This window comes from Pteronotus mesoamericanus, unplaced genomic scaffold (genome assembly GCF_021234165.1).
Source record: "Pteronotus mesoamericanus isolate MK-2021 breed Mesoamerican mustached bat unplaced genomic scaffold, CSHL_Meso_final contig_468, whole genome shotgun sequence".
NCBI lineage: Eukaryota > Metazoa > Chordata > Mammalia > Chiroptera > Mormoopidae > Pteronotus > Pteronotus mesoamericanus.
In genome coordinates, this window is record NW_026555176.1 from 336,224 (window position 1) to 362,761 (window position 26,538).

Genomic DNA, 26,538 nt, shown 5'->3' on the forward strand with positions numbered 1-26,538 from the left:
AATAAGGCGAGGTGGACATGAGACACAGAAATCACAGAAACAAATATATGGCACACACAGACAACTGAGACCTGCTATGGAAAGCTTTAATCACCACATGTAAAAATAATATTTTCACATATCAAAATGGCTCCAAATTCTTTATCATCACCATAAGAAATAAAAGTTGCATTAATACAAAACCTTCCTGTTCATAACTGCAAGATTTATGAAACTTTCTAATAAACACATTTTTTAACCCTGAGGTTATCACCAAAGTGAAAAAGGAAAGTGACTCTCAGCTGAAATTTATTTAATGTAGAATTTTTTAAATCATTTATTTTTTAACCTGGAATGGCTTTCTCTTCACTCTCCCATCCATACCAAGTGATGACAAGAGGAACAGATGACAAATGCTTGTGTCCAGTCCAGTGATACATAACATACTGACCGTTATGATTCTCAACTCAATCCACTGATCAAAACAAAGAAATTGAATTTCAGTATCAATTTACTCAGAGCTATCATGTGAAAAAATTTATCAAAATTGTCTCTTTCTTATAAAAGGGGAGTTGACAGTAAATTCTCAAACAGTTCTTTCTTACAATGTCTATTGCAGTTCATTGTATTTAGTACATATGAGCCAACTAATTCAGTTCAGAGTTCGGACTGCCGTGCAGATCTCGGCTCTGGGCTCTCAGCCACCCTGAGATAAGATCTGCACACGTCTAACAGAATCATAACCCCAACGCTGCAAGAGCTATTCCAGTCAAGCGATGGCAGAGGCAATCATTTTAAATAAGAAAAAAGACAGCCATATTGAAGGGGAGACTATTTAAACATTTTTGATATGTAAAAGGAAACAAACAGCACAAAAAAATTTTCAAAATCTAAATTCCTAATGTCTCTAAAATGGTTTTTTGCGAACAAGGCTAGAGCATGGTGTGCTACCACTCACAAGGCAGTCTGGGGACTTTTCTCCCATTATTTCCAGGATGATTTCTGCATGTTTCTAAAACATGTTCTTTCTAAATATTCATAGCACTTCATCAAAACTGTTAGTCTGCACATCTGAGTCAGGCAGTCTCTGTTGTCACTTGGTTTCAAAGTATTAGACACACAATTTCCTATGTACTACTTACTTTTGACTGCACAATCACGAGTGTTCTGGGCCATAAGACACATGTAGGGATATATGGCAGGTAAAGAATTACCACACCTAACCTTGTTCCATACTCTCTATTTTTATTATTCCTAGATGCCTTCCCAATTCAAATGACTGAATTGGACAATGCAGACAGGGACATTTATTGGGTTTTTCTTGAAAAGTTAAATTATGTTCACTACCTCTCAGCCAAACCGGGTTATAATAATGAAGAGAAAATTCAGTATTAGACTGAATTAGAAAAAACTTGTCTGGGAAAGACTTGATACAAGTGCTCTCCCCCAACCCTACCGCCCCCCACCCCCAAACTGGTAGTCATCGAAAATCAAGGTTGGAAAAAACCTGAACAATTGTTTGGCCAATCACCCATCTGACACCTGAACTGCTATATAACATTTGTGCCCAGTTGTTTCCCATTGTCTGCTAAAACACCTTTAGGGGCAGGAAGCTGTTGCAACATTACTTTCTCCTCCTTAGAACAGGATAGCAAAACGGACGGAATAGATAAACAAACTTCCATTAAACATGATTAAGAATTTTGTCTAACTTTCCAAGAGAGTTAGCAGATTTTCAATTGCTCCTCAGAGGAATACACCAGATTTGTTCCACGCATCCCATGCTTTCAACAATGATTCAAAATGGGGAAATAAGAATTTTATAAACCATTGTTGAATAGCTGTGTGTCTATGGTCATGGGGAAGCAGATTAAAATCTCTCAGAAGTACTCACTGTAGGAACTCCAAAACAAAGGGTAAGTAAATGTTCTGAATAATAAATAAAAGTTTCACTTTAAAGCTACTATAAACACCTTGTGCACAAGTCTTGGTACAAGAATTCCAGAGCTCCGTGGATGCATGATCACAGCTGCAGCATTCGTCAGTTCAGAGGCAGGCGACAGGAGAGTCACAGGAGCAAGTCTGGGGCTGCGGCCTGCTGTCCCCTGCACTCAGAAGCAGGACACTCTACCTTGACTTTCTCCTTCTGGCTTGTATGGTAGCACCGCAAATAATTTTCTTATTTCTGACTTCTCTCAAGGTACTCATACTGCTTCAAGTTTTCAAATCGCCTCTTCAGAAGCCCAACAAAGCAATATGTTGTTTGGTGGAGAGTAATATCAGAATTCAATTTACAAAGGATCAGTTCCTCTGAAGGAACAAGTTTATGTCTATATATTTATTTTCTGAACATATTGATGAATAAGTCTACCTGAACTGAAAACATTCATCCTGATACACACACATAAACTTTAAAAACTCTAAATGACTATGTTAATTAAGACTCAGGTGATTCAATTCGGAGTGTTATCCTTCACTGGAAGGTATTAAAATGGCAATGGTGTCGCTCTTTAACACACAAGACTGAATAACGAACAGAAACAAAACAACAAAAAACCAACCTTAAAGTCAGTATGTCTTTTTATATGGAGGCCACTTTTTTTCATATCAGTTTCAAAAGTGTGAGATAATTAACATTTAGTGGCTAGATGACAGGAGAGCAAATCTTCCTGCAAAAAAGAATAAATTTCTTTGACCACTGAGATTTGGAAGTCAAATCAATGGAAGTCTATTAAGTACTCAGGATAGATCTGGTTTGCATCAAACACCACAAAGATCTTTGGATTCCAGGTGTCATCCACACAGCTGTCATATAAATTCACATAGCTACCGTCTTTGGAAGGAGGTCGCATGTATTTGGAGTCTCCATTTATATAATCTCCAATTAGCACTCGAGCAAGAAACATAGATTTGTATGTTCTAAATAGATGCCGCTGTTGCAAGCTTACACCATGAATTTGGAATGTGTTTCCATGTTTTATGTCATCTTTGCAGAAGCGACTGGAGTAAGCAGCATCTCTAGCAAAATAGGTTCCTTAAACAAAAAGAACCAAAAAAAAAAAAAAAAAAGCCAAGATTACTCTGAAGAATACATGAAACACAAACAAAAACATTCTAATTGTTAGGGGAATAGACACGTGGAATTATATAACCAAAATAGACGTGGAATTTCCTCCTATGCAGATCTTTAAGAAAAGAATAGGAATTCCTCTGTTAGGGACAGCTGCGATTCAGACTGCCACAGGGATAGGTTTGTTTGTATAGACCAGTCCCCAACATCAACACCATCCCACCTGGACAAAGATGTAGCTGCCAGACTTTGTTTTCAAAAGAAATCTTACAAAGAAACCCAACATATAAGACACATACAAACTATTTCTGTGATTGTAAGTGTAGGAGGACCTGAGTTTGTTTTGGTTTTTTTAAAAGATTTTTATTTATTTTTAGAGTGAAGGGAAGGGAGGGAGAAATAGGAGAGAAACATTGATGTGTGAGACAAACATCAATTGATTGCCTCTTTTACGCCTCCAACTGGGGACCCAGCCCGCATCCCAAGCATGTGCCCACACATGGAATTGGACTGGTGACCCCTTGGTTTGCAGGCCAGCTCTCAATCCACTGAGCCACACCAGCCAGGGAGTTTTAATTATTTGGACCCCCTCCCATTTCTATTTCCTTCTACCGCTTTCCTTACCCTACTACCCTGTACAGCAATGAAAACTACTGGTCTACAGAGATGATTTTAAATCACCCCCCAAAACACATTTCTGTGATACAGAATAACAATTCAATATTATTTTTGAAAATAATAGAACTCTATTGTCCAGGAGAGTGCAATGCTCTTCACAGCTAACCATCCCAAAAGAACAATCCACTGGTTCATTGCCTAAATATGAAAACTCAGTAAAGCAGCTGACTCTTCCAAGGAGTCAGGTCTGTGAGACTGACATCATTATGGAAATGCTTACTCAAAAAAAATTTTTGAAAGAATTTCAAAGTCTCATATTACCCAATACTGACAGGATTTATGTAGCACTTTTCTGATCCTCTTACAGTTAAATAAATGAAATGGTCTTTTCAGTAGTTATTTTAAAAATTAATTTATTTTTTAAAACTACAGCACATCCTGATTTTAAATGATAGTCAGTCCTGTTGATGGAGGTAAGGTGCAAAGTAAGAACCAGCAAAATAAATGTCCATCCCTTACCTTTCCCCCTCATCTCTCTCCTTAATGTGCTTGAGTAGTGGGCATAAATTGGAGAACTTGGACTTTCACAACATTAGAAAAAAGGTGAGGATTTCCCCCATTATTCCTTATTGCTCATTAATATTCTTACCTATCTTTTGCTAAAAAACAAACAAAAAATACTAGTACTAGACCTGTGTGCAATGTAATTAATTTATTTTATAGTTCTCTCTATATCTGACATAGAACAGTTTTAGTTTTATCCATGGAAAGGACTTATACATGAAAATTAAATGTAATGCAAAAATCAGCTAACACAGACATGATGCCCCATGTGAATGACTGGGAGTGGAATGCGATTAAATCCAGTAAAAAGGTCTTCTATCTTGTACATGCAGGAAGTGGCTTTTCTATGGCTCAGAAACTCCGAGGGTGTGCCAGGAACCTAGTACAGTAACTTTTAACTTAATGAATGACTATCAAACCCCTGAATTACAAAACAATCAATTGTCTTCAAAGAGAGGAGATTTGCTCCCAGGACTCAAATTGGACTTGGAATTTTGATAATTACCTTTACCAAAGAGAGCGCCATGTATACCATTTATTCTCCAATCAAAGTTATGAATGCAAATTGCTTCCACAAATTCACTGCTGGTACCGTGAAATAGCATTTGTTCATTAATCTGAGGCATGCCACTTTTTTTCTTGAGCTGGGCCTTTTTCCTAAAAACACAATATACATAGACATAAAACACACAGATTTATACTATAAGTGACAATTATTAATTTTTCAAAGAGCAAAATTCAATAGAAAGAATGAACCAGAAAACATTGCTTTAACATAAACAATGAATGGGCAAAGTGACTCTGAAGAAGAATCTCAAATGCTCTTGGATACGTAAGTCATCTCATTAAAAATCATTACTTAACACTCAGACTTAAGGGTTGAAAATTATACCCAAAACTACAGATATGCCAGACAATGCCCCATATAGTAAAGGTGATTGCCTAAGCTAGCCAAGTTTTACAGATGCCTAAATATGATATTATAAACAATTAAATAACACAAAGTTCACAGAGTCCTTAAAGAGTGAATTCCTTGAGCAAGGACGATCCCTTAATTGTTGTACTCCCAGAGGTTAAAAAATTTTAGTTTCATTATACTGAATTTTGAATCTTAGGGCTAGAAGGACATTAAGCCATCAGTTCAACTTTTTCCCAATGGACAAATCTCTTTTCACAAAGTAGGACTGACTGTAAAGCATAAAAACAAACAAATAGAAAATATTCTTTTTCAATTCTTTCATATAAAAATGAATAATTACATATTTATACATGAAAGTTAAAAGTAATGAACTAGATTTACATGAATTAAAATAGATGATACATGAAAAATAATATTGAATGTAAAAAGAATGTTGTAAGAAGAGACATATAACTCAAAATAATACTGCATATTGTATAAGTTTACACATGTATAGGTAGTAAAAAATACAAAAACATGAACAAGGCAGCACACCAAACTCAGGAGGAAAGAAGGAAAACAAGATGGGGATGGGGCATTTCACCTGTATCTATAAGGCTTTGCATATTAAAAAAACAAAAACAAAAGAAAAACAATAAAGGAGATCCAAGAGCGTACAAGAGTAAGTGGAAGCTACACTAACCTCCTCCCAGGACCAGTCTGGAATTACAACTAAATTGTAGAGAAATCATCCAGAATAACCAACTGAACAATAGCTGGAGAGGAGCCTTATAACTACAGACAGAAGAAACCACTTCACCAAAACAAGACTGGTAGGGAGTGCAGAGGCAACGTGAGAGGGCTGGCTGGGCTCGCACAGGTAGCTGGAGTGCCAGGGGGATATTTCAGCAGCTAGGGGGTTCCCCCTGGGAAGTGTGGTGTCTAAACGCCAAGCTAGGCTCCCCAGCCTGCAGCACCAGAGCTCAAAAAGTACCCAGATAACATCCAGCTATGAAAGGCAGCAGGGTTTCTCTCTGCCAGCGACAAATGGCTGGAGTCACAGAGAGCCTCTTAAAGGACCAATGCACAAAATTTCATTTGTAGCCACTTACCCTGAGCTCCAGCAAAGGGAGGGAAGAGTAGACTAGAAACACCTTGAAGAGAGTCTGGGGATGGTGGCTTTGGGAAGAGAACTGAGGGAGCAGCTGCCAGGATCCTGGTACTGAGTCATCCCCAACATTACACGAGCCATCTCTCTCAGGCAGAGCACTCCCTTCCAAGTGACATCAGCCTGGGGGGAAGCAATAGCCCTGCCTGCAGGAATTCCACTGCCCTGCCCTGTGCTGCTTAAACCTGACTGCTGATTAGAGTGACTAGATTAACAGCTGAAGGAGGCAGCCACAGACTGTGGACCCCTGGTAGCATCAAACAGGCTCCCTAGAGCCAGACTGGGACACCATCTCACATCACCAAGAGTGGATCCACAAAGAGAAGACAGTGGTAAACACTAGATTCTACTGAGATGAAATCCACTGTATTCTTCATGATTTGTGTTATTTTCTCTCCTGCATAGCTGTTTAACATTCATTTCTTGTCCTGGAAGTTTGTGCCTATTAGGTCACTCGTTTTTATAATATAGCGTATTTCAAATCTCAAGTTTTGCTCCTCCCTTTTCTTACTCCATTTTACCTTTTATTTTTTCTTCCAATTTCCATTTTAAATTTTGTTTTCTCTCTTGCTACAACTTCTTTCCATTCCACACTCTTATTATTTCTTCCTACCCCCCACCTCTCAAAACCATTTTTCTTGTCATTAATTGTATCACATTCTTTTTCCCATTTTTGAAATACCCTTATTCTCTCTCCACCTTTATCAGTCTTTGCTCATTGGTTGTGAATATGGAGGTGGTTGTTGCATTTCTTCGATTTTATTTCTAGGTCTTCACTATTTTTGTATTTCATATCTCAAATTTTACTGCTCCCCTCTCCTACTCCATTTTGCCTTCCTCCTGCCCTTTCTCTTTTTTTTTTTTGTTTCAAATTTTAACTATTCCTTGTCTTAGCCTGTTTTCATTCTTCACTCTTAGTATTCCTTCTCCCTTTGTCTTCTCAAAATCACTTCTCTTTCCTCTAGACGTCTTTCTTTATTCCCTCTTATTCCCATCCCACCTATATTAATCTTTGCCCATTTGTTGTTGATAGCGCAGTGCTGGATCTTTTTCTCCAATTTGATTCCTTTCATTCTCTCTCTATATAAAGTTTTTTAAATTTCTGTTTAAATCTAATACTATACACTTCTCTTCTTTTACCCCATTCCGTCTTCTTCCCTCCCTTTTTTATTTACAATGTAAATTTTTCTTTCTCTTTTCACCTTGTCTCTATTCTCTACTCTTATTATGGCTCCTCCCTCTACTCTCTCAAAATCATTTTTCTTTCAGCAATCATATTCATTTTTCCCTTCTTATAATAGTCTTACTATCTTTACACCTTTATTAATATTGGCTCATTTGCTGTTGTTAGTGTGGTTGTGGATGGGTGTTACTTTTTCAGGTTTGGGTTTGTTACCTGTGCTGTTTCATCTTGTCCTGGCAGCACCTGTACAACAGCACATAACAGGACTGGGGGGAGTGACTCTTGGCCAGCTGGAGGGAAGTACCCACAAAAGAACAACTCAACAACAACCAAAACCCAATTACAACCAGAGAGCCCACATAAACAGCATAAAGGGCAGCTCAAGGGGATCACGTTCAGGATATCAAGGAGACTGCACCACTGAATCCCACAGGTCTACCACAGAAGGTCATACCGTGAAGACAGGGAATCAAAGCACATTAATCTAATACACAGAAACACACAACAAGAGTCACCTAAAATGGGGAGACAAAGTAACAACCCCCAATCAAAAGGAAAGGAGAAACCCCCAGAAAGACTGCTATACAAAATTGAGGCAAGCAAACTATCAGACATTGAGTGCAAAATAATAGCTATAAGGATGCTCAATAAGCTCATTGAGAATTACAAATAACTCCACCAGCATGAAAGAAAAAAAACAACAACATAGAAACTATCAATAAGAGCCAAGAGGGAATGAAAAATACAATATCTGAAATGAAGAAAACAGTGGAAGGGATTAAAAACAGGTTAGATGAAGCAGAGGACTGAATCAGCAAGCTGGAGGACAAGGTAGAAAAAAATTCCCAGATAGAGCAACAGAATAACAAAAAAAGACTTGAAATTAACAAATAGGGTTTAAGGGAGCTGCAGGACAACATGAAAGGTAATACTATTTGTATCATATGGATACAAGAAGGTCAAAAGGAACAAGGAAAAGAAAAGAAAACCTCTTTGAAAAAGTAATGACAGAAAACTTCCCTAACTTGATGAGAGAAATAGTCATGCAAGTCAAGGAAGCACAGATGATACCAGTGAAGATGAACCTGAAGAGGCCCACTCCAAGACACATTATAATTAAAAAGGCAAAATTTAAAGACAAAGAGAGAATCTTAAAGGCAGCAGGGAAACACAGATAGTAACATACAAGGGAGTTCCATAAGGCTATCAACTGATTACTTAACAGAAACACTATAAGCCAGAGGGAATGACAAAAAATATTCCTAGTAATGAAAAGTAAAGGCTTGCAACCAAGACTACTCTACCAAGCAAGGCTCTCATTTTAAAATGGAAGGTGAAATATGCAGTTTCTCAGACAAAAAAAGGCTAAAAGAATACATCTCCACCAAACCAGCTTGCCAGACATGCTAAGGGACTGCTTTAAGAAAATGAAGAGAGAGAGTGAGAAAGAGGGGGGAAGGGGGTACAAAGGTAAAAAGAAGGCAATGAGTAAGTACCTATCAATAACAGCTATCAATGTAAATGGATTCAATGCTCCATAGGGTAGGGTAGCTGAATGGATAAGAAGCTGCATGTATGCTGTCTACAAGAGACTGATCTCAGAACAAAAGACCTACACAGACTGAAATTGAAGGGATGGAAAAGAATATTCCAAGCAAATGGTCATGAAAAAAAATAATAAAGCTGGTATAAAAATACTTACCTTAGACTAAATTGGTTTCAAAAAAAAGGCATAAAAAGAGATTTAAAAAAGGATACCACAAAATGCTTAATGGAATAATCCATAGAGAAGATATAACCCTTGTAAACATATGCACCTGACATAAGAGCACCCAAATATATAAGGAAAATCTTGGAGGATTTCAAGAAAGATATCAAAAGCAACACACTCATAATAGGGGACTTTAACACACCAATGTAAACAATGGATAGATATTCCTAGCAAAGAATCAACAAGGAGAGTGTGGCATTTGACAACACTCTAGATCAAATGGACTTTGATATATGCAGAACCTTTTGCCCCAAAGAAGCCAAATATACATTCTTTTCAAATGCACATGGAACATTTACAAAGGTAGACTACATGGTAGGACACAAAACAAGCCTCTACAAATTCAAGAAAATTGAAATCACATCAAGCACCTTCTCAAATCGCAATGGCTTGAAACTAGAAACTATCCTTAAAGACAAAACTCAAAAACATTGAAATTTATAGAGACTGAATAACTTGCTATGAAATAGTGAATGGGTTATCAATTAGATCAGAGAAGAGATCAAAAAGTTTCTGGAAAAAAAAGGAAAATGGACACACAACAGACCAAAACCTATGGGACACAGTGAAGGCAGTTCTGAGAGGGAAGTTCATAGCAAAACAGGTCTATATAAAAAAGATAGAAAAATATCAAATATACAACCTAACCCACATCTACAAGAACTAGAGGAACAACAACAAATAAAGCCCAGCAACAAATATAAAGGAAGGAAATAATCAAGATGAAAGTGGAATTGAATGATCTAGACTAAAAGAACAATTCAAAGGATCAATAAATCCAGGAGCTGGTTCTTTGAAAAGATAAATAAAATTGATAAGCCTTTAACCAAATTCATCAAGAAAAAAAGAAAGAGGACCCAAATAAGATCAGAAATGAAAGAGGAGAAATTACAACCAATACCATAGAAATACAAAGGATTGTAAGAAATTACTATAAACAACTATATGCCAAGAAATGATCCTAAAATCCTCAACAAAATATTAGCAAACTGGATCCAGCAATACATTAAAAAGATCATTTGCCATGATCAAGTGGGATTCATCTCAGGGATGAAAGGATGGTACAATATACACAAAGCAATAAATATAATACACCACATAACAAAATAAAAGACAAAAATCACATGATCATATAAATAGATGCTAAAAAAGCATTTGGCAAAGTACAGCACCCATTTGTGGTAAAAACACTCAGCAAAGTAGGAGTAGAGGAAGCATACCTCAATATAATAAAGGCCATACAGGAGAAACCTACACCAACATCATACTAAATGTGCATAAACAAAAACCTTTCCTACTAAGATCAGGAATAAGACAAGGGTATCTGCTTTCACCACTTCTATTCAACATAGTAATGAAAGTTCTAACCACAGTAATCAAACAAGAAAAATAAATAAAAGGCATCCAAATTGGAAAGGAGGAAGTAAAACTGTCATCTTTTTTTTTGGATGACATGACAGTGTACCCGATAGGCTCCACCAAAAAGCTATTAGACTTAATAAGTGAATTTGGCAAAAGAGCAGGATACAAAGTCAACAGTCAGAAATGGTAGGCATTTTTGTACATCAACAATGAAATATCAGAAACAGAAACTATGAAAAAAATCCCACTGTCTATAGCAACAAGAAAAATGAAGTACATAAGAATAAACTTAACCAATTAGGTAAAAGACCTGTACTCAGAAAACTACACAACATGTAAAAAGTTAAGGAAGACACAAATAAATGGAAGCATATACCATGTTCATTGATTGGAAGAATTAACATCATTGAAATGTCCATACTACCCAAAGCATTCTGTAGATTCAACACAATCCCTATTAAAATACCAATGACATATATCACAGATTTAGAACAAATGTTTATAATTTATATGAAACAAAAATGGCCCTGGATAGCTACAGGTATCTTGAGAAAGAAGAACAAAGTAGGAAGGATCACAATACTTGGTATCAAACTAAACTACAAAGCCACTGTAATCAAAATAGTCTGGTACTGGCTGTTTTGACTGTATGATAAGAACAGACACATACATCAGTGGAAAAGAACAGAGAGCCCATAAATAAACCCATGTCTCTATGGTCAATTAATATTTGACAAAAGGGATAGGAGCATAACATGGAGTAAAAATAGCTTCTTCAGCAAATGGTGTTGGGAGAACTGGACAGCTACATGCAAAAAAGTGAAACTAAAGCTCCAACTTACACCATACACAAAAATAAACTCAAGAGGGACAAAAGACTTAAATATAAGCTGTGACACCATAAAAGTCCTAGAGGAAATCATAGGCAGTAAAATTTCAGATATCCCACACAGCGATATTTTTGCCGATATATCTTCTAGGGCAAGGATTATAAAGGAAAGAATCAACAAGTGGGGCTGCATCAAATTAAAAAGCTTCTGCACAGCAAAAGAAAACATCATCAAAATGAAAAGAGAACCAACCATATGGGAAAACATATTTGCCAATGATACTTTGGACAAGGGTTTGATCTTCAGAATATATAAAGAACTCATACGACTCAACACCAGGAAGATACACAATCTAATTAAAAATGGGCAAAGGAACCTGAACAGACACTTCTCCGAGGAGGACATACACAGGGCCCATAGGCATATGAAAGGATGCTCAGCATCACTAGCCATCAGAGAGATGCAAAGTGAAACTACAATGAGATACCATCTCACACTGGTCAGAGTGGCTATCATGAAAAAAATCAACAAAAAAGTGCTGGTGAGGATATGGAGAAAAGGGAACCTGACTGAACTGTTGGTGGGAATGCAGACTGGTGCAGACACTGTGGAAACATTATGGAGTTTCCTCAAAAATCTAAAAGTGGAACTGCCTTTTGATGCAGCGATCTACCTTTTGATCCAGTGATCCCACTGCTGGGATTATACCCTACAAATCCTGAAACACCAATTCAAAAGAACCTATATATTCCAATGTTCATAGCAGCTCTATTTACAATAGCCAAGTGCCAGAAACAGCCAAAATGCCCACTGGTAGATAAGAGGATTAAATAACTGTAGTATATATACACAATGGAGTACTACGCAGCAGGAAGACAGAAAGAAAGAAAGAAAGAAGGAACTCCTACCTTTTGCTACAGCATGGATGGAACTGGAGAGCATTATGGTAAGTGAAATAAGCCAGGCAGCGGCAAATAAATACCATATGATCTCACCTATAAATGGAATCCAATGAACAAAAGAAACAAACGAGCAAAATAGAACATGGAAATAAGGAACAGTCTCAAAGTGACCACAGGGTATGGGGGAAGAGGATAACAAGGGAAAGAAAGGGAAGTGTCTATCTAGTCAAGGAAGATGCATAAAGGACCCATGGGCATGTACAACAGGGTAGGGAATGACTGTGGGAGAGGGGGATGGGCCGAAAGGGGAGAGCAACAGGGGAAAACTGGGACAAGTGTAATATAAAAACAAGAAAAAAAGAAAGAAGAAAATGTGACAAATATTAAAATGTTAAATTTGATTGGTAGGTACACAGGGGTCTGTAAACTATTTGCTGCATTTTCATTTCAAAAATATTCCGTAAATACGATATTTTAAAAATTAAAGTTATTCTTTTCCCCTATTATATCTCCAATAGATAGCTTTGTAATGCCTGTTGCAATTCATTCCAGTGCCAAGTGCTCACTGCTTTGCATAACAGGGCAATCTATTTGTGATCACCTGTAATTGCTAGAAAGAATATCTATGCTAATACTGAACCAAAATCTTCCTTCCTATTACTTCCATTCATTGGTCTAAGTTCTTCTCTTCCAAATGCAGAACAATTCAAATATTCTTATACAAAATTACTCTACAAATATCTAGAAATAACCATGAATAGTGACTGAGGCTCTTTCTTTTCTAAGTCAAATATATACCACTCCATCAACTACTCCTCACACAGCATAGCTTTCAGGCCTTTCTCTATCTGTGCTGGACAGCCTTTAGTTGACAAGAATCTGCTGGATACCTTCTGGTTTATAAATGTTGGTAGGAAAGAGAAAGAGTCCAAATATTATCAGACAGCACTGACTCTGCTGGCATACCACTGAATTCATTGTGTAGCAGGGGCACCACACTGCTGACTTAAAGGAATTGGAGTAAATCGAAACTTCCAGGACTTTCTCAAATTAGACTTCTCTCAGCTTGCTGTATTTGCACAAATGACTTACAAACCTAATGCAGTATATTTATTTAAATTAAGGTTTAACTTGGTATAGCATTTTGAAAAGTACAGAACTTATTTTTAAAAAACATGTAGCTTAGTGATTATGTGGGAGGTGGATACTTCCATTTAAATGATGAAAGAAATGGAAATGTATATGGTCTTTCTCAAGAGTCATTTGGCAATATGTATCAGAATTTAAATGCATATGCTTTGATTTATTGGTGGTAGTCTTTTCAAAGCATAAAGCATGACGTTAGAAGGATATACATTAAACAAATATTTACTTCAGGAAAAGGCAGCATGTTTTCACTAAGAGCAAATTACGCCAGCCCTGACTGGTGTAGCTCAGTTGGTTGGGCATCAACACATAGGGCAAAGGGTCTCCATCTTGATTCCCCATCAGGGCACATGCCAGGGTTCCGGGTTCAATACCTCACTGACGTGTATACCAGAGGCAACCAATCAACGCTTCTCTCTCACAAGGATGTTTCTCTCCCTCTCTTCCTCCCTCCCTTCCTCTCTCTCTAAATATAATCTTCAAAGAAAAAGAACAAATTATGCCAACTTCCTTTTTTAAAACTTGATCTACTTACTTTTCTAACAATGCATATTTGTTGCTTTTCTACGAAAAAAAATCTTTTAAAAAAGACGATCATACCGTTTTGATTCGCTGTTTCAATCTTCTAAGGTCTTTTTGATTCCTGATTCATTCACACAACAAATAAGCTACCCATTCTAGTTTCGAATCTTTCACAAATGTGATAACCAAGTCTTCCACATTTTCATCCAAATTCCTGATAAAAATGTTGCAGCACTCAAGGAGAAAGCATGCATGCCATTCGAGTTACTGTTTGCATAGGACTTTTAACTGGGTATTAATTTTTTTCTTTATACTTATTCACCTCACACATGTTTCTCTAAATTGTCTTCATCACAAGAACCTTTTAAACCACTTTGTGAAAATTAAGTTACCCTAAGGGGCTCACCCATCTACTACTATGGTAATCCTTTTACTTGGGTATTATCAAATTTATACTGTTTGGCCCCCCCCCCCAAAACATTGTTTAATATGCATCCTTCTAATGTCAAGTTTCACGGTCAATAATGGCTAGAATCCACTCTAAAATCAGGATGTTCAACTCATCACTACTTTTCAGGCACAGATTAGAATGAACTTTGGGTTGAAAATTTACTCCAATCTCTGTTAGATATTATAAAGGAAGTGTTGGTTAAAGAGTGAGCTGTGTGGGCATTAAAAACCTGTGTGGTCACTGGATTCGATATAGTGTTATACCAGTTGAAGGCAGAGTGGAATGGGGTGGTCAAAGTTTGTATCCCCACAGCATAAATTATTCTTGTGCCCACTGCTAAGGCACCTGCGAAATGTGGAGACACTCATACTATGACACTGGTATTCCAGAAAGGCTCATGTTGAATTCTAGGGCTTCCTGGAGTTCAGTTAAACTTTTGGAAAAAGTCATCGGATTCAAACTATACTAAGTTCTTCACAATCCTGCCCACCTTTGCCCAACCCTAAGTGCATTTCTGAACTTACTGAAAATATTGTAGCATCCACCTCTCAAAGATCTCTTAAAATTACCCACTGTCTGAGGGACTAGAGTACCAAAAGGGCTAAATTGGATATGCCACGTACTCTGAACTACTTCAGGAATACCTTCATGCTCTAGATGGAAGTAAGTTTGCCTAGATTTAGACCAGTGGTTCTCTATCCTGGCTGAACGTCAGAATCACTTGCGGAACTTTTTAAAGATAATATCAGAATGCTGAGGTTCTGACTGGGTGGATCAGGGGTGGGTGACAGATATCTCTACTTGTTAAAGGGCTTCACAGGTGATTCTGATATGCAGCCAGGGCTGAAAATCTTTAATCTAAATCCAAATTCTTCCATACTCTTTTTTTCCCCAAAGATTTCATTTATTTTTAGAGAGAGTGGAAGGGAGGGAGAAAGAAAGGGAGAGAAATATTATTCAGTTGTCTTTCACAAGACCCCAACCTAGACCTGGCCTGCGACCCAGGCATGTGCCCTGACTGGGAATCGAACCAGTGATCTTTTACTTTTCAGACCTGTGCACAATCCACTGAGCCACACCAGCCAAGGATCCAGCCAGCAATCCAGCCAGGGATCCAGCCAGGGCCCTTCCACATTCTTAATGAGACAGCAGCTTTCATTCTCTTTTTTTTTTCCTTGCTGCATTCTCCTTCTCAACCCTGGATCAACCCAACGACCTCCTCTCCTCTTAAATTTGAATGGCTGAAGTTAAATCAATCAACATCCTCATGGTTTCCACTGCAAATTCACACATTCCAATATACCTAAGTCCTCAACACTGATAGAAAAAGCTATAGTTCCCAGGTTAGCTCATTCTCTGCCATTTTTCACAGTGACCATTTCAAATCTCAACTTTCCCTCTCTCTCTCTCCCCCTTATAGCCACACCTCCTTAACACCTCATTCTCTGCAGGTGACCTCACTTCTTACTTCATGAAGGAAACTAAAAGTATCAAGATGGAGCTCCCAACCTAACTCCTGGCTTCATCTTCAACCTCTGCTTATTTACAACAGAACCTGACCACCCCCGCCTATCTCCTGACATATGTTCTCTGAATTCCACCCGTCATACCTCTTCAGGAACTGTAATCCATCAATTACCCTTCCCTTCTCCTGTCGTTTAAACTCTCCCTCTCCATAGGTTCTTTCCCATTATAATTTAAACATGGTCAAGTCTCTCCCATCTTTTAATTCAAAAAACATGAAACAAACCAACCAAAAAAAACCCTTTCCAACTCCACATTACCCATTTTCTCAGAGCTCTCATTCTCTTCACTGCCAAGCTTCTTGAAAGAGTCATCAACGTTTGCTGTAAATACAGTACAGGGTGGGGCAGAAGTAGGTTTACAGTTGTGAGTATGCAAAACACTTCATTTTTGTTATTACTTATTTATTATTGGATTCTTTTCCATATGGATGATTGTAAACCTGCTTCTGCCCCACCCTGTAGAGCGTCTATGAACATCGCTCTCATCAAGTGTACCAATGACCTTTTTGTTGCAGAATCCAAAGGATAGTTTCAATATTTATCTTATTTGGCAACTCTTCCATACCTGCGAGGATCACACCTACCTATGTAAACCACTTTCTTCCTTTGGCTTCTGTGATCACATTCCACTGGTTTTCTTCCACCTTTTATGGTTGTTGCTTCTCAGTTTCTTCCTTGGGTTTTCTCTATCATTTCTTGAGTGCAGTCCTCGGCCCTCTTCTTTTCTTTGTCTACATAAAGTCCCTGGTTATCTTATTAGTTCCTATGGCTTTTCTTACCCACATTTTTTAACAACCTCAACCCTTTATCTCTAGTCTACACCTCTCTAGCAAGCTTCCAATTCATGTATCAACTACTACTCTCTCCCCATACTCTACAGACTAAAACCTGTTCCTAACCGTTTTTCCTCAGTCAATTAAAACAAGTCAGAAACTTCGGTGTTATCTTTCCCATCTCCCTTACCCACCTCATTGTGCACATTAAATTAAGTGCCAAGCAATGTCATTCTATATAATTAATATCTCAAAATTGTCTTCTTTGGTCCACTTTGGTTCAAACCACCCAATGTGTCTCAGTTTAATTACTGAAACAATTTCCTAAAATGGTCTCCCTGCTTCTTACTTAGAAATCAGAGTTTCTAAGCCTCAGCACTACTGACATTTTGAACTAAATATTTCTTTGTTGTGGGAGACTGTCTGGTGCATTGTAGAATGTTTAGTATGTCTGGCCTTTATGGAGTAGATGTCAGTAAGAACTCCCCATCCCACAGCATGACAATAAAAATGTGTCCATTCAATGCCAAATATAACCTGGTGGGCAAAATCACTCCTAATAACAACTATTTTAAACTCTTTCTCCACAGTATAATCTGATGCATTATTTTTCTAAAATGCCAATCGAAGCCATCAATCTCCTGCTTAAAGTCCTACAATGGCTTTCCACTGTCCCAGGAAAAAAATCCAAACCCCCAGTTTGGTTTGTAACTCTGCATGGCCTAGCCCCTGCTAAGTCTCTACCCCAACGGTGGATCAGTCCAACCCAAGGCTACTGAAGAAAATCATACCCCAGGGGTTCTACTACAAACTCCTGCATGCTCTACCTGTTGAGTACCTTTCTAGGTTCTTCTCCAACCATTTACCCTACTTTCTGTTCTATTTGAAATTGTTTCAATGTTCTATGTTCCCTATTGTTATTAATTTTGGCCCATGCTGCTCCCGAAGCCTGGGCTACCCTTCACTTCTCCTAATTATGTCTAGCTTAAATGACCCCTGCTTTAGGAAGTGCTTCTTGGCATTCCCCACCCTATAACACATATCCTACTACTGTCATCAAAGGTGAGTAGATACCCTCACACTGTGCTCTATGATGCCCTGTGTTCCTGTGGAGAGCAGGACCAATAAAATGGCATTGGTCCGATCAAGATAGCATAAAGTATAGTGGAGTCACTCTTTTCAACCAAGATGGCTGCCAGTCAGCCATGACACCCTGGTTCAAGAGGGGAACTACTTAAGTCACACTAGACACATCTGGCAAGGAGACACACCTAAGATATCTACACACGTGATCAGAACAACCATGGCTGCAGAATAGGACCACCCATAGATAGGCTCCTGGGGAAATTCTCCACTTGCCACCAGATGTGCAAAGACACTTAACAAGAGACCCAGAAGGGTGGCGTATGCCATTTTCAAGGTATAACTGAGGCAGGCTCCAGATCACTGCTGAGACAAGCTGAGCTCCACATACCAGAGTGCTGCTCCCTGCCACACTGATCTCCCTCCCATCTGCCATTAGAGGCTCTGCCTTGCTGGACTAAGGACTTTACCTGCCCTACTGCCCACCTGGCTCCAGAGATCCTTCCTTGCAAGACGCTGACAACTCCCTTGCCCACTGTGCTCTCTCCTGGACCTGCAGACTGAGACTCTGTGACTTGGGTTCATTATCCCCCATTGATTGCTATGTGTATGTTATATTTCTCTTAGATTGTTAGAGTGTGAGTAGGATATTAATGTATGTGGATGTTCTACTTTGAGAGAACCTGCATTCAATAAAAGCTAAGTGAATCGCATAGTTACCTCATATGACTCCTGTCTATTCCTTGGTGCTGGGCTGCTCAGCAGGCAGTGAGCTGAGCAGTTGCTCGGCTGACTTATAGGAAAGACTGTATCATGAACATACACCTGTGACACCTCCCCCCAACATTTTGTGGTTCACTGGCCTGGCTCCTTGTCTAAGCTATGGTCGTATACACTGTTATATCCCAAGTGCCTAGAATAAAGCCTGTCACAAAGTAGGGGCTGAAACATATTTTTAAAAGAAGGGAGGAAGTAAGAAAGGCCTAGAGAACATGCAAACTGATGTATGATGGACTCAATGTGGGCCTCACTGCCTGTTTAGTGAGTTAGATTACAGGACAATGAAATTGACTTGGTTATCTTTGTTCCTCAGGGAGATGACAAAATAACAGTTGGCTTGGTCCAAAGATTCAAGACTATAGAGAATATAAGCTGAAAACCCCTTGTTTTATAATATAAACTCTTATGAGAATAAAACCTGAAATTTTCTTGAGCCATATTAAGTAACTCACCAGAAATATGAAAGAATGCCACGTATCATTAACAAACAAAAGTCAGCCTGATTTTCAAGAATGATAGGAGTTAAGGTATAGGATCTGATTTAAAACATTTCAGCAATAACAATAATAGCAAAAAAGGACATAGATTACATGTGATATATCTGGATAAATGTTAAATCAGTGTGATGGCTACCTAGAGATTTGTTATATTAAACCCCATTATTTAAAATTTTCCTGAATACGTATTAAAGGTCTGCTTAGATTACAAACATTAGACAACAAATCTCATATACAAATTTAATAAAAATATTTCAGAAAATCATATATTTTAGGCACTACTTGTTATTAAAAAATACAGATTCATTTGGAGAATACCTTTCAGTTTTTGTAATGGGCTTTATTTTTAGGTTAAGTGAACAGTGGGCAATCCAAGGAGCAATTTCCAACCCAACTTGAATAATAAATTGAGATTTTAAATCTACAACATCAACTTTGGGCTAAACAAGAAACTGGCAGGTATGTTTTCTTACAATGGCCATCAATACTAAACAAGGAAATGACTGCAGGCAAGATAGCGTAATTGTTAAAAAAGAAATTCAACAATGTTTCATAGAGTTGTAATTCAACATAAAAGTCTGAGCCAACAAATCATATCATCAAAACTGAACAGCTCCCCAGATTCCTTTGCAATGCTGATCAAGCCAAGATGCACAGCTCCAAACCTGGAAAGGAGAGTTTATAGGAGTGTGTGGAGGAGGCTGACCTCTAACACTGCATTACAATCAGCAATGCCTTGCATTTACTTACAGAGCAGCTCTCTTGTTACCTCCTGAGAATGCTGAAGAGAGCTAAGAGACCAGGTTGAAACATTGCAAGAGAAAAACACACAGCAGCAGTGAAAATTAATACAATTAATACACTTGTAGTCTACTATCATCGCTACTACAAAAGTCTTAGAGGTCAAGGAGAGGGTTCAGATTAGAAACTGTCTCACCTGCAAAAGAACTCCCACAAGTCTAGGTTTTGAATTCTCTGTATTCTTTTAATTCTGTTGCGATCCATTGTTTTCCCAAAGAGACTAGCAACTTCATTATATTCGTGTGTTTGACTGTGCAAAGGAATAAGCTGGAAAATGAAGTTTGATAGTTTTATTGGAGTCCTTTTTCACCTCTAAGGCAGTATATTCAGTCAGTTCTGGTCTTACCTGATAGGGCACATCAGTATTCACATTCTCCCAGTGCGGTGGCATGGGGATAGCCTCATTTTCACAGATATAACTTTAAATAGCAAAAACAAAACAAAATATTAGAATCTGTAAGTGATTTAGACTTTTCTTCAAAGCTGAATTTTCATGTTGGGATAGTGCAACAAATGCAATTAAGTGTAACCCTTGGTTTCTTTATTTCAAAATATTTATTGGCTGTCTCCTTGTACACTACTTTTTAGGTGCTGAACTGAGAACTGAGAACTTTGATGGAGAACATCTAGCCCTACATCATATTAAAATTTCAAAAACTGTTTAATTTTTTTTTTGTTTTTTTTTCTGAATTGTACAGAATTTCTTTAAAATGTAAGGAAGATTTTAGGTAAAGAAATTTTCAGAAAGAAAATAAAGTCCCTTGTTTTAAAAAATAACTCTTAAAAAGATTTATTCTGCCTAGTAAATAAAATCAAAACCCCCAAACCATACATTCGATGTCCTTCAAGATCAAACCTAAACCTTTCTGTTTATTGCCCACTCTTCCCCTACAAAGTTCACATTAACTTACTTAGTACAGTCAATCAGTAACTTTTAAAAAACCATCTACCATCTTTAAGCCACTGGTTGTGAACACAGAAAAACGTAGTGATCTTGGGGAGCTCAATGGCAAAAGGCCAACACTGACATATTAATCCTCTCTGGTGACTAGAGGTGACTGGAAGAAATTATAAATTTCAAGCTTCTCTTTAGCTTAATTTTTAAGAACTCATTTCAGCTTTGAAAAGATCATACAATCATATGATTTAAGAATTAGTAAGTATTTAAAAAAGTAAGCAGTGGATAGTTTCCCTGCCACTTCAGTCCTTGGTCTCCAGTTCTCACCTCTTGCCTCAACTCCAGTAATCATTGTTTTCAGTTTCTTGGGTACTCTTCCAGGACTTCTTTAGGTTAATGTAAGCCGATTTTTCCCCACACACAGGTGGTAGCATAAGACATATGTCTTTTGCAGCTTTTATTTTTTACTTACTACATTCTTAGAGATCTTTCCACATCAGTAAAGAGAGTATGTCCTTTTTTCCAGTCCTTACCATAGAGCCTGGCCCATGGTGGACACTCCAAAAATACTGATTGAAGACCGAAGGCATTCTATTCTACAGATGCATAGAATTCCATGGTATGGAGACACCATAATTTACTTAACAAGTCCCCTATTCAAGATATTCAGGTTTTTACACCTTTTACTACTGTTAAGAATGCTGCAAGGAACTAGTTTGTCCACTTGTCATTATATGCCTCCACCAATTTGTAGGATGACATCTTTGAAATGGAATTTCTCAAAGAATGTATTTATTCAGGATTTTGACAAATACCAATCAAATGCCTTTCCTGAAGGTTGTACTCATTGACATTTCCACCAGAAAAATAAGAGAATGCCAATTTTCCAACCTCACCAAAAAGGCGTGTTATCAAACTTTTGAATTTTTGTCAATCTGATAGTAAAAAAATAGTCTGATATAATTTGTATTTCTCTTGAGTGAGGCTGTATGAACTGTTCAAATTGTTGGCTCATTTTTCAAGGGGTTGTTGGTTTTATACTTAGTGATTCATAGAAGTACTTCATATACTATAGAGATGAACCCTTTGTGATAGTGAGTGACAACAGTATACCCAGTTTTTTTAAAAAAATTTGCCTAAAGTATCTTTTAGCTATAGAAAAGGTTTTATATTTTTTAAATTTTTGTTTCCCATAGCCTTAGATAACTGTTAATTCCTTGACAGTGGAAAATTTGTACCATTCCCCTTACATGTATTAATTCTTGTAATAAATAATACATTTAATAAATATGTGTATATATGAATACATAAATGAATATATGTACATATGTACAATATATTCCAGAAATAAATAAATTAGCATTTCTCTATCAGCACATACTCATCTTCATCACTCTTCTGTACCCCACCTATTCTTCCTCTTTCCCTATCTAGCTTATTATCCTCTATTCTGGTTCTTTCTCTCCCTCTCCTGTCTTTGTTCTGTGTTTTGTATCGTCTGTGAGAGAATAAACACTATGTTTCTTCTCCCCATCAAAATATACCAGTTATAATGATATGCCTTTACAATAACATTTTCCATTATTATGTCTCATTTTTCTACCAGATTACACACTCTTTGAAGATAAGTAATTCCTTACTCTATTCCTTGTACTTGAGAATGAGGATCTGATACAGTTGGCAAGGAAATAATATTTTCTACATTCCATAGAAGTACCAGAACATTCATTACATAAGTACTTAAATAACTTTTAAATCAGGATGCTAAAATATAAGCCAAAGTCTCATGAAACTGATAGAAACGTAATATTTTTCATTCCTTAATCTAATTCTTCCAAAATATCTCCTTGGAAAGAGCAAAGGGGTATCTCTTAAAATTCACATGCTAGCATTTTTGTTGTTGTTTCATTTTAAATTCTTTGGGCAGCAAGAATGTCAAAAATTGCTGGAGGACTCATTCCAGGAAATAGACACACTGTAAGATTTTTCCCCTCAATTCCATTCACAGTAATACAAAATATGTATTCTCATCTGGCATTTATACTACTTTTCAGGCCATACAAGTCCAGAAATAGAAAAAAAGAAAACCTGTAACAAGGAACAAGCAGCAGGGCCGCTGCCCCATCACCCTGCTGTCCCCTGTCACTGCAGACTTGAACATACTTCTAGGAGTGCCCAGTAGGGATCAGAAGAGATGGAAAAGAGTGGTAATTGTTTAGGATTTATGGCCCAAATAACTGGATGGTTCTTTAAGAGTATTTCCAAGTTAATTCAAAAGTACCTAAGTAGGTTATTTTAAGTATGCAAAGCAGAGACTATAAGGTATTTTTAACTACCATGCAAACTGTTCTAAAGAACTGAAAAATATAAACATACAAAGTGAAATTAAAAGGATAACAGGAAACCCAACATGGGCAGAAAATAATTATATTGCTATTTCATCAACCAAGGTGAAATTCAGTAATGAAGGATTAATATTAAGATCATTAAATAACCTACCAAAATATTTTCAGCCTATTGGTTCCTCTGTCAAATATTAATACAGAGAAAGAAAAAGCTCATTCTTTCTGCCGCTATGCTCTTTACAGTACCTGAAAGCACTGATAGAAAAGGGGGCTCTTTTTATTAAGCGCTGCTTTCCAGTGGTGAGATTCATTTGCTTCATTTCTGCATAAAAAGACAAAGATGTTAGATAAGTTATAGAAACATATTGTGCTATAAATTGTCACAAAGATGTAGAGCCGCCTACACAATCAGGAATCACAGAGCTTTGGGAGTAGCTGACAAACCTAGTGTATTAAAGATACTTTACTACCTATGTATCTAGCATGTCATAAAAGTACTATTCAGGGAGGACAGCTTCATTGCTGGATCTACGCCCATACAAAAGAATGCAAACTTCAAATGCTGCTCAGTATGCAGGGTCTATTCCTTTCTGACATTAAACTAGAAGAGTTCTACACTTAGGAAAATTAAGAGTACTGGAAGGAGAAAGGAATTATAGTACTGAATATTCTAGGTGGCTTAAGAGGAAAATATAGGTTGATTTCTCCAAAAATTTTGGAAATGATTTAAAAAATACATTACCATTATAAAACTGGCACAATTCACAGAATTTCAAAAATTTGTATATTTCTGGCCTCCTCTTTAAATTGTATACCTAAACCAAAACATAGAAAACCTAGCTAGACTCAGTACATACTTTCTTAAGAGATTCTAGTGATAAACAGCTAATTAACTAAAGGTATCATTTTCTTCTTTCATCTATGCCTCAGCGATGGCAGTATTTACTAGGACCATTTCTTCATTCCCACAAAGTTGAATACCAAGTCTTAATGTGAGATTCTAGTCAGTTTATCTTATTAATTGGCATTATTCCATTACAAAATAAAGGGATTCACCCACGCAGGCAAATGCTGTATAAAGTATGCTCTGCCCTTTCTATATTCTGGAGTCTGTACATACTGGCATTACCACTGTGCAGGGAAAAGCAAGATCTCAGCACACATTGCAAAATCTGTGGTGTCTTCTATGCCGTCTCATTCTGAGTTTGCTCTTTACCATTTTTATAGAGAGAAACTGAGCTGGCTTATGGCAAAACGATTAGGACTAATTTTGCAAATAGTACGTATGAAATGCTAATACTTATACTTCTGAAATGATCATGACACAGAGGATCGGGGAACTTGAGTTATTACATGTGACTCCTACTTGATTTTTAAAAGTTTTCATAAACAGCCCCAAAATAGAGTTTACTAGAAAATATTTGTTCAGAAACATGTTGCTTGCTGAATTATCTACCAAATGCTTTGATAAACTTCATCCTCTCCAGGAGTGATGTCTGTGCATATCAGTGTGTCTCAGTCCTGCTTCAAAGCTGGCCCTTGTATACAAGGCTAAAATATCTATCAGATACCTTCTGTCTAGACTGTAGGAGGAAGACAAATGTCAGGGCCCCCTTAAAGGCAGGCAGCTTATTTGTCTAATGCCATACAAAAAAAGTAATGGTTAGTCAGGCGTAAGAATCTAATGGTTAGATTCTTGATTAAACAAAAGAAAAAAAAAACTTTGGGGGGGATAACAATCATTTCGGTTGCACCACCCTCTCACTGGACAAACCCCCTTCACCGTTTCTGGGCCTTGGCTCATCCAAGGAATTTCCTAAGGTTTCACCACCCTACTCTACAACAACACACTATTAACTGTCATAAAGGCACTACTCACAGAAACTGGGAAGAACGTTAAGAGGACTGGGCTGTGTAGCAACCAAAATGCATTCTTCTTAAGACAGCTTCCCCAGGCCATGTTTGCCTCTAAGTAGCAAACAGCTGGGAGTATAGCAGCTTCAAAGTGAGAGGGTAGAATATAACAGGTTTTTCGTGGGATACCCCAAAACATGCCCTATATCATGAATAAAATCCAAAGTGCGGCTGATTTCCAGATTAGCTGCTAATCTGTGAAAGAACCATTGAAATCAGAAAATGGCAGAAGGCTATGTCCATTAAAGAGATAGGTTTCTGGCAAAGGCACCAAGAGGTAGGTCATTCTTCTGAACTTCGGTCTTAAAACTATCACCAACTTTGTCACGTAGCTTCTCAGACTGATCATTAAAATAAAAAGGTTCTTATCTATTTCAAAAGACTGATGGGATGATGAATAAAACAATAGCTTAAAGTGTTTCTATTCATTAGAAGAGAAGCATTACATGAATATATGACCATGTCCAAACACATTAGTACCTAGAAGCATATAGATAATCCTTTATAAAAGACAATGTTGCTCAAGATTTTAATCTTGACTTTTTATAGAGGTATTTTTAAGTATTTCAAAAAGGATTTACTTCACCGTTTACAAATGTTATCAACTAACCCTGATCTTCAGAACTATAAATTTTACTATATAGTATACTAAAAACATACAACTATTAGGGGGAAAAAACATACCTGCAAAGTCTATCTTGTAGCTGAATTTGGAAGTAGTAAAAGAAATGGAGCCACAAGGATTTGTTTTGAAGCTTTTTTCGATGTCTTCACTGCTAACTGAACACTGAATGTTGGTATCCGGCTTTAAGACAAACCAGAAAGTTTCATTTACCAGCTGTTCACATTAATGGCTTGGCCACAGAGGTGGTACTGTGGTCACAGAGACAGAGGACAGTGTAGCAAGGAAAACTTAACTCATTGCCTGTTCTAGCTCCCTATACAATGGGGGAGTCACAGCTAAGTCAGCATGTTAAAAATAGTTCAATGATTTACAGCAAAGAAACTTCAACAAGTGGTTAAAATGCCTTTTCCGAAATTATTACAATTGTCACAAATTATGACAATAGTTACATGTCCTAAGTGGCTCAAAAATTAAATCTTCTTTAAGTGGCTTTGTGAGTTAAAAAATAATAATAAAAGGCCACAAGCTTTAATCATTAGCTGTGCGACTCTGGACAAATTACATTAACTCTTCTGAACTTCACTTTCTTTGACCATAAGGCCGAGTGCCAACATCTGCTTTGAAGTTGTTATGAGGATAAAGGAGAAAACATCTGTACACCACCTAACATAATACCTGGTGTACAGAAGGTGTTTAGTATGGGCTGCTCTCTTCCCTTTCTTTGCCCACCAAAGCAAACCTGGGGTTGCTCAGGCGTACTGATACCAGGCAACTCTCAGTCATAATCGCCTCCTGTACACACGGTAAACACAGAATGTTTCTTCTAAATAAA

The 26,538-nt window shown here is 37.4% G+C and overlaps 1 protein-coding gene across 2 annotated transcripts in view; it reads right to left on the reverse strand.

Moving 5' to 3' along the window:
* Positions 1-2,086: 2,086 nt before the first annotated feature.
* Positions 2,087-26,538, reverse strand: part of PARP11 (poly(ADP-ribose) polymerase family member 11) — a 62,327-nt gene continuing 37,875 nt past the window's right edge. The window contains exons 3-8 of one of the 2 annotated variants that reach the window (XM_054577951.1): positions 25,766-25,886; positions 23,414-23,489; positions 20,271-20,343; positions 20,061-20,191; positions 4,737-4,888; positions 2,087-3,013 (exon numbers count right to left, since the gene is read on the reverse strand). In XM_054577951.1, coding sequence (XP_054433926.1) covers positions 2,697-3,013; positions 4,737-4,888; positions 20,061-20,191; positions 20,271-20,343; positions 23,414-23,489; positions 25,766-25,886 — 870 coding nt within the window. In that variant the 3' untranslated portion in view covers positions 2,087-2,696. The remainder of the gene's footprint in view (positions 3,014-4,736; positions 4,889-20,060; positions 20,192-20,270; positions 20,344-23,413; positions 23,490-25,765; positions 25,887-26,538) is intronic. The other variant, XM_054577952.1, reaches the window with a different exon arrangement.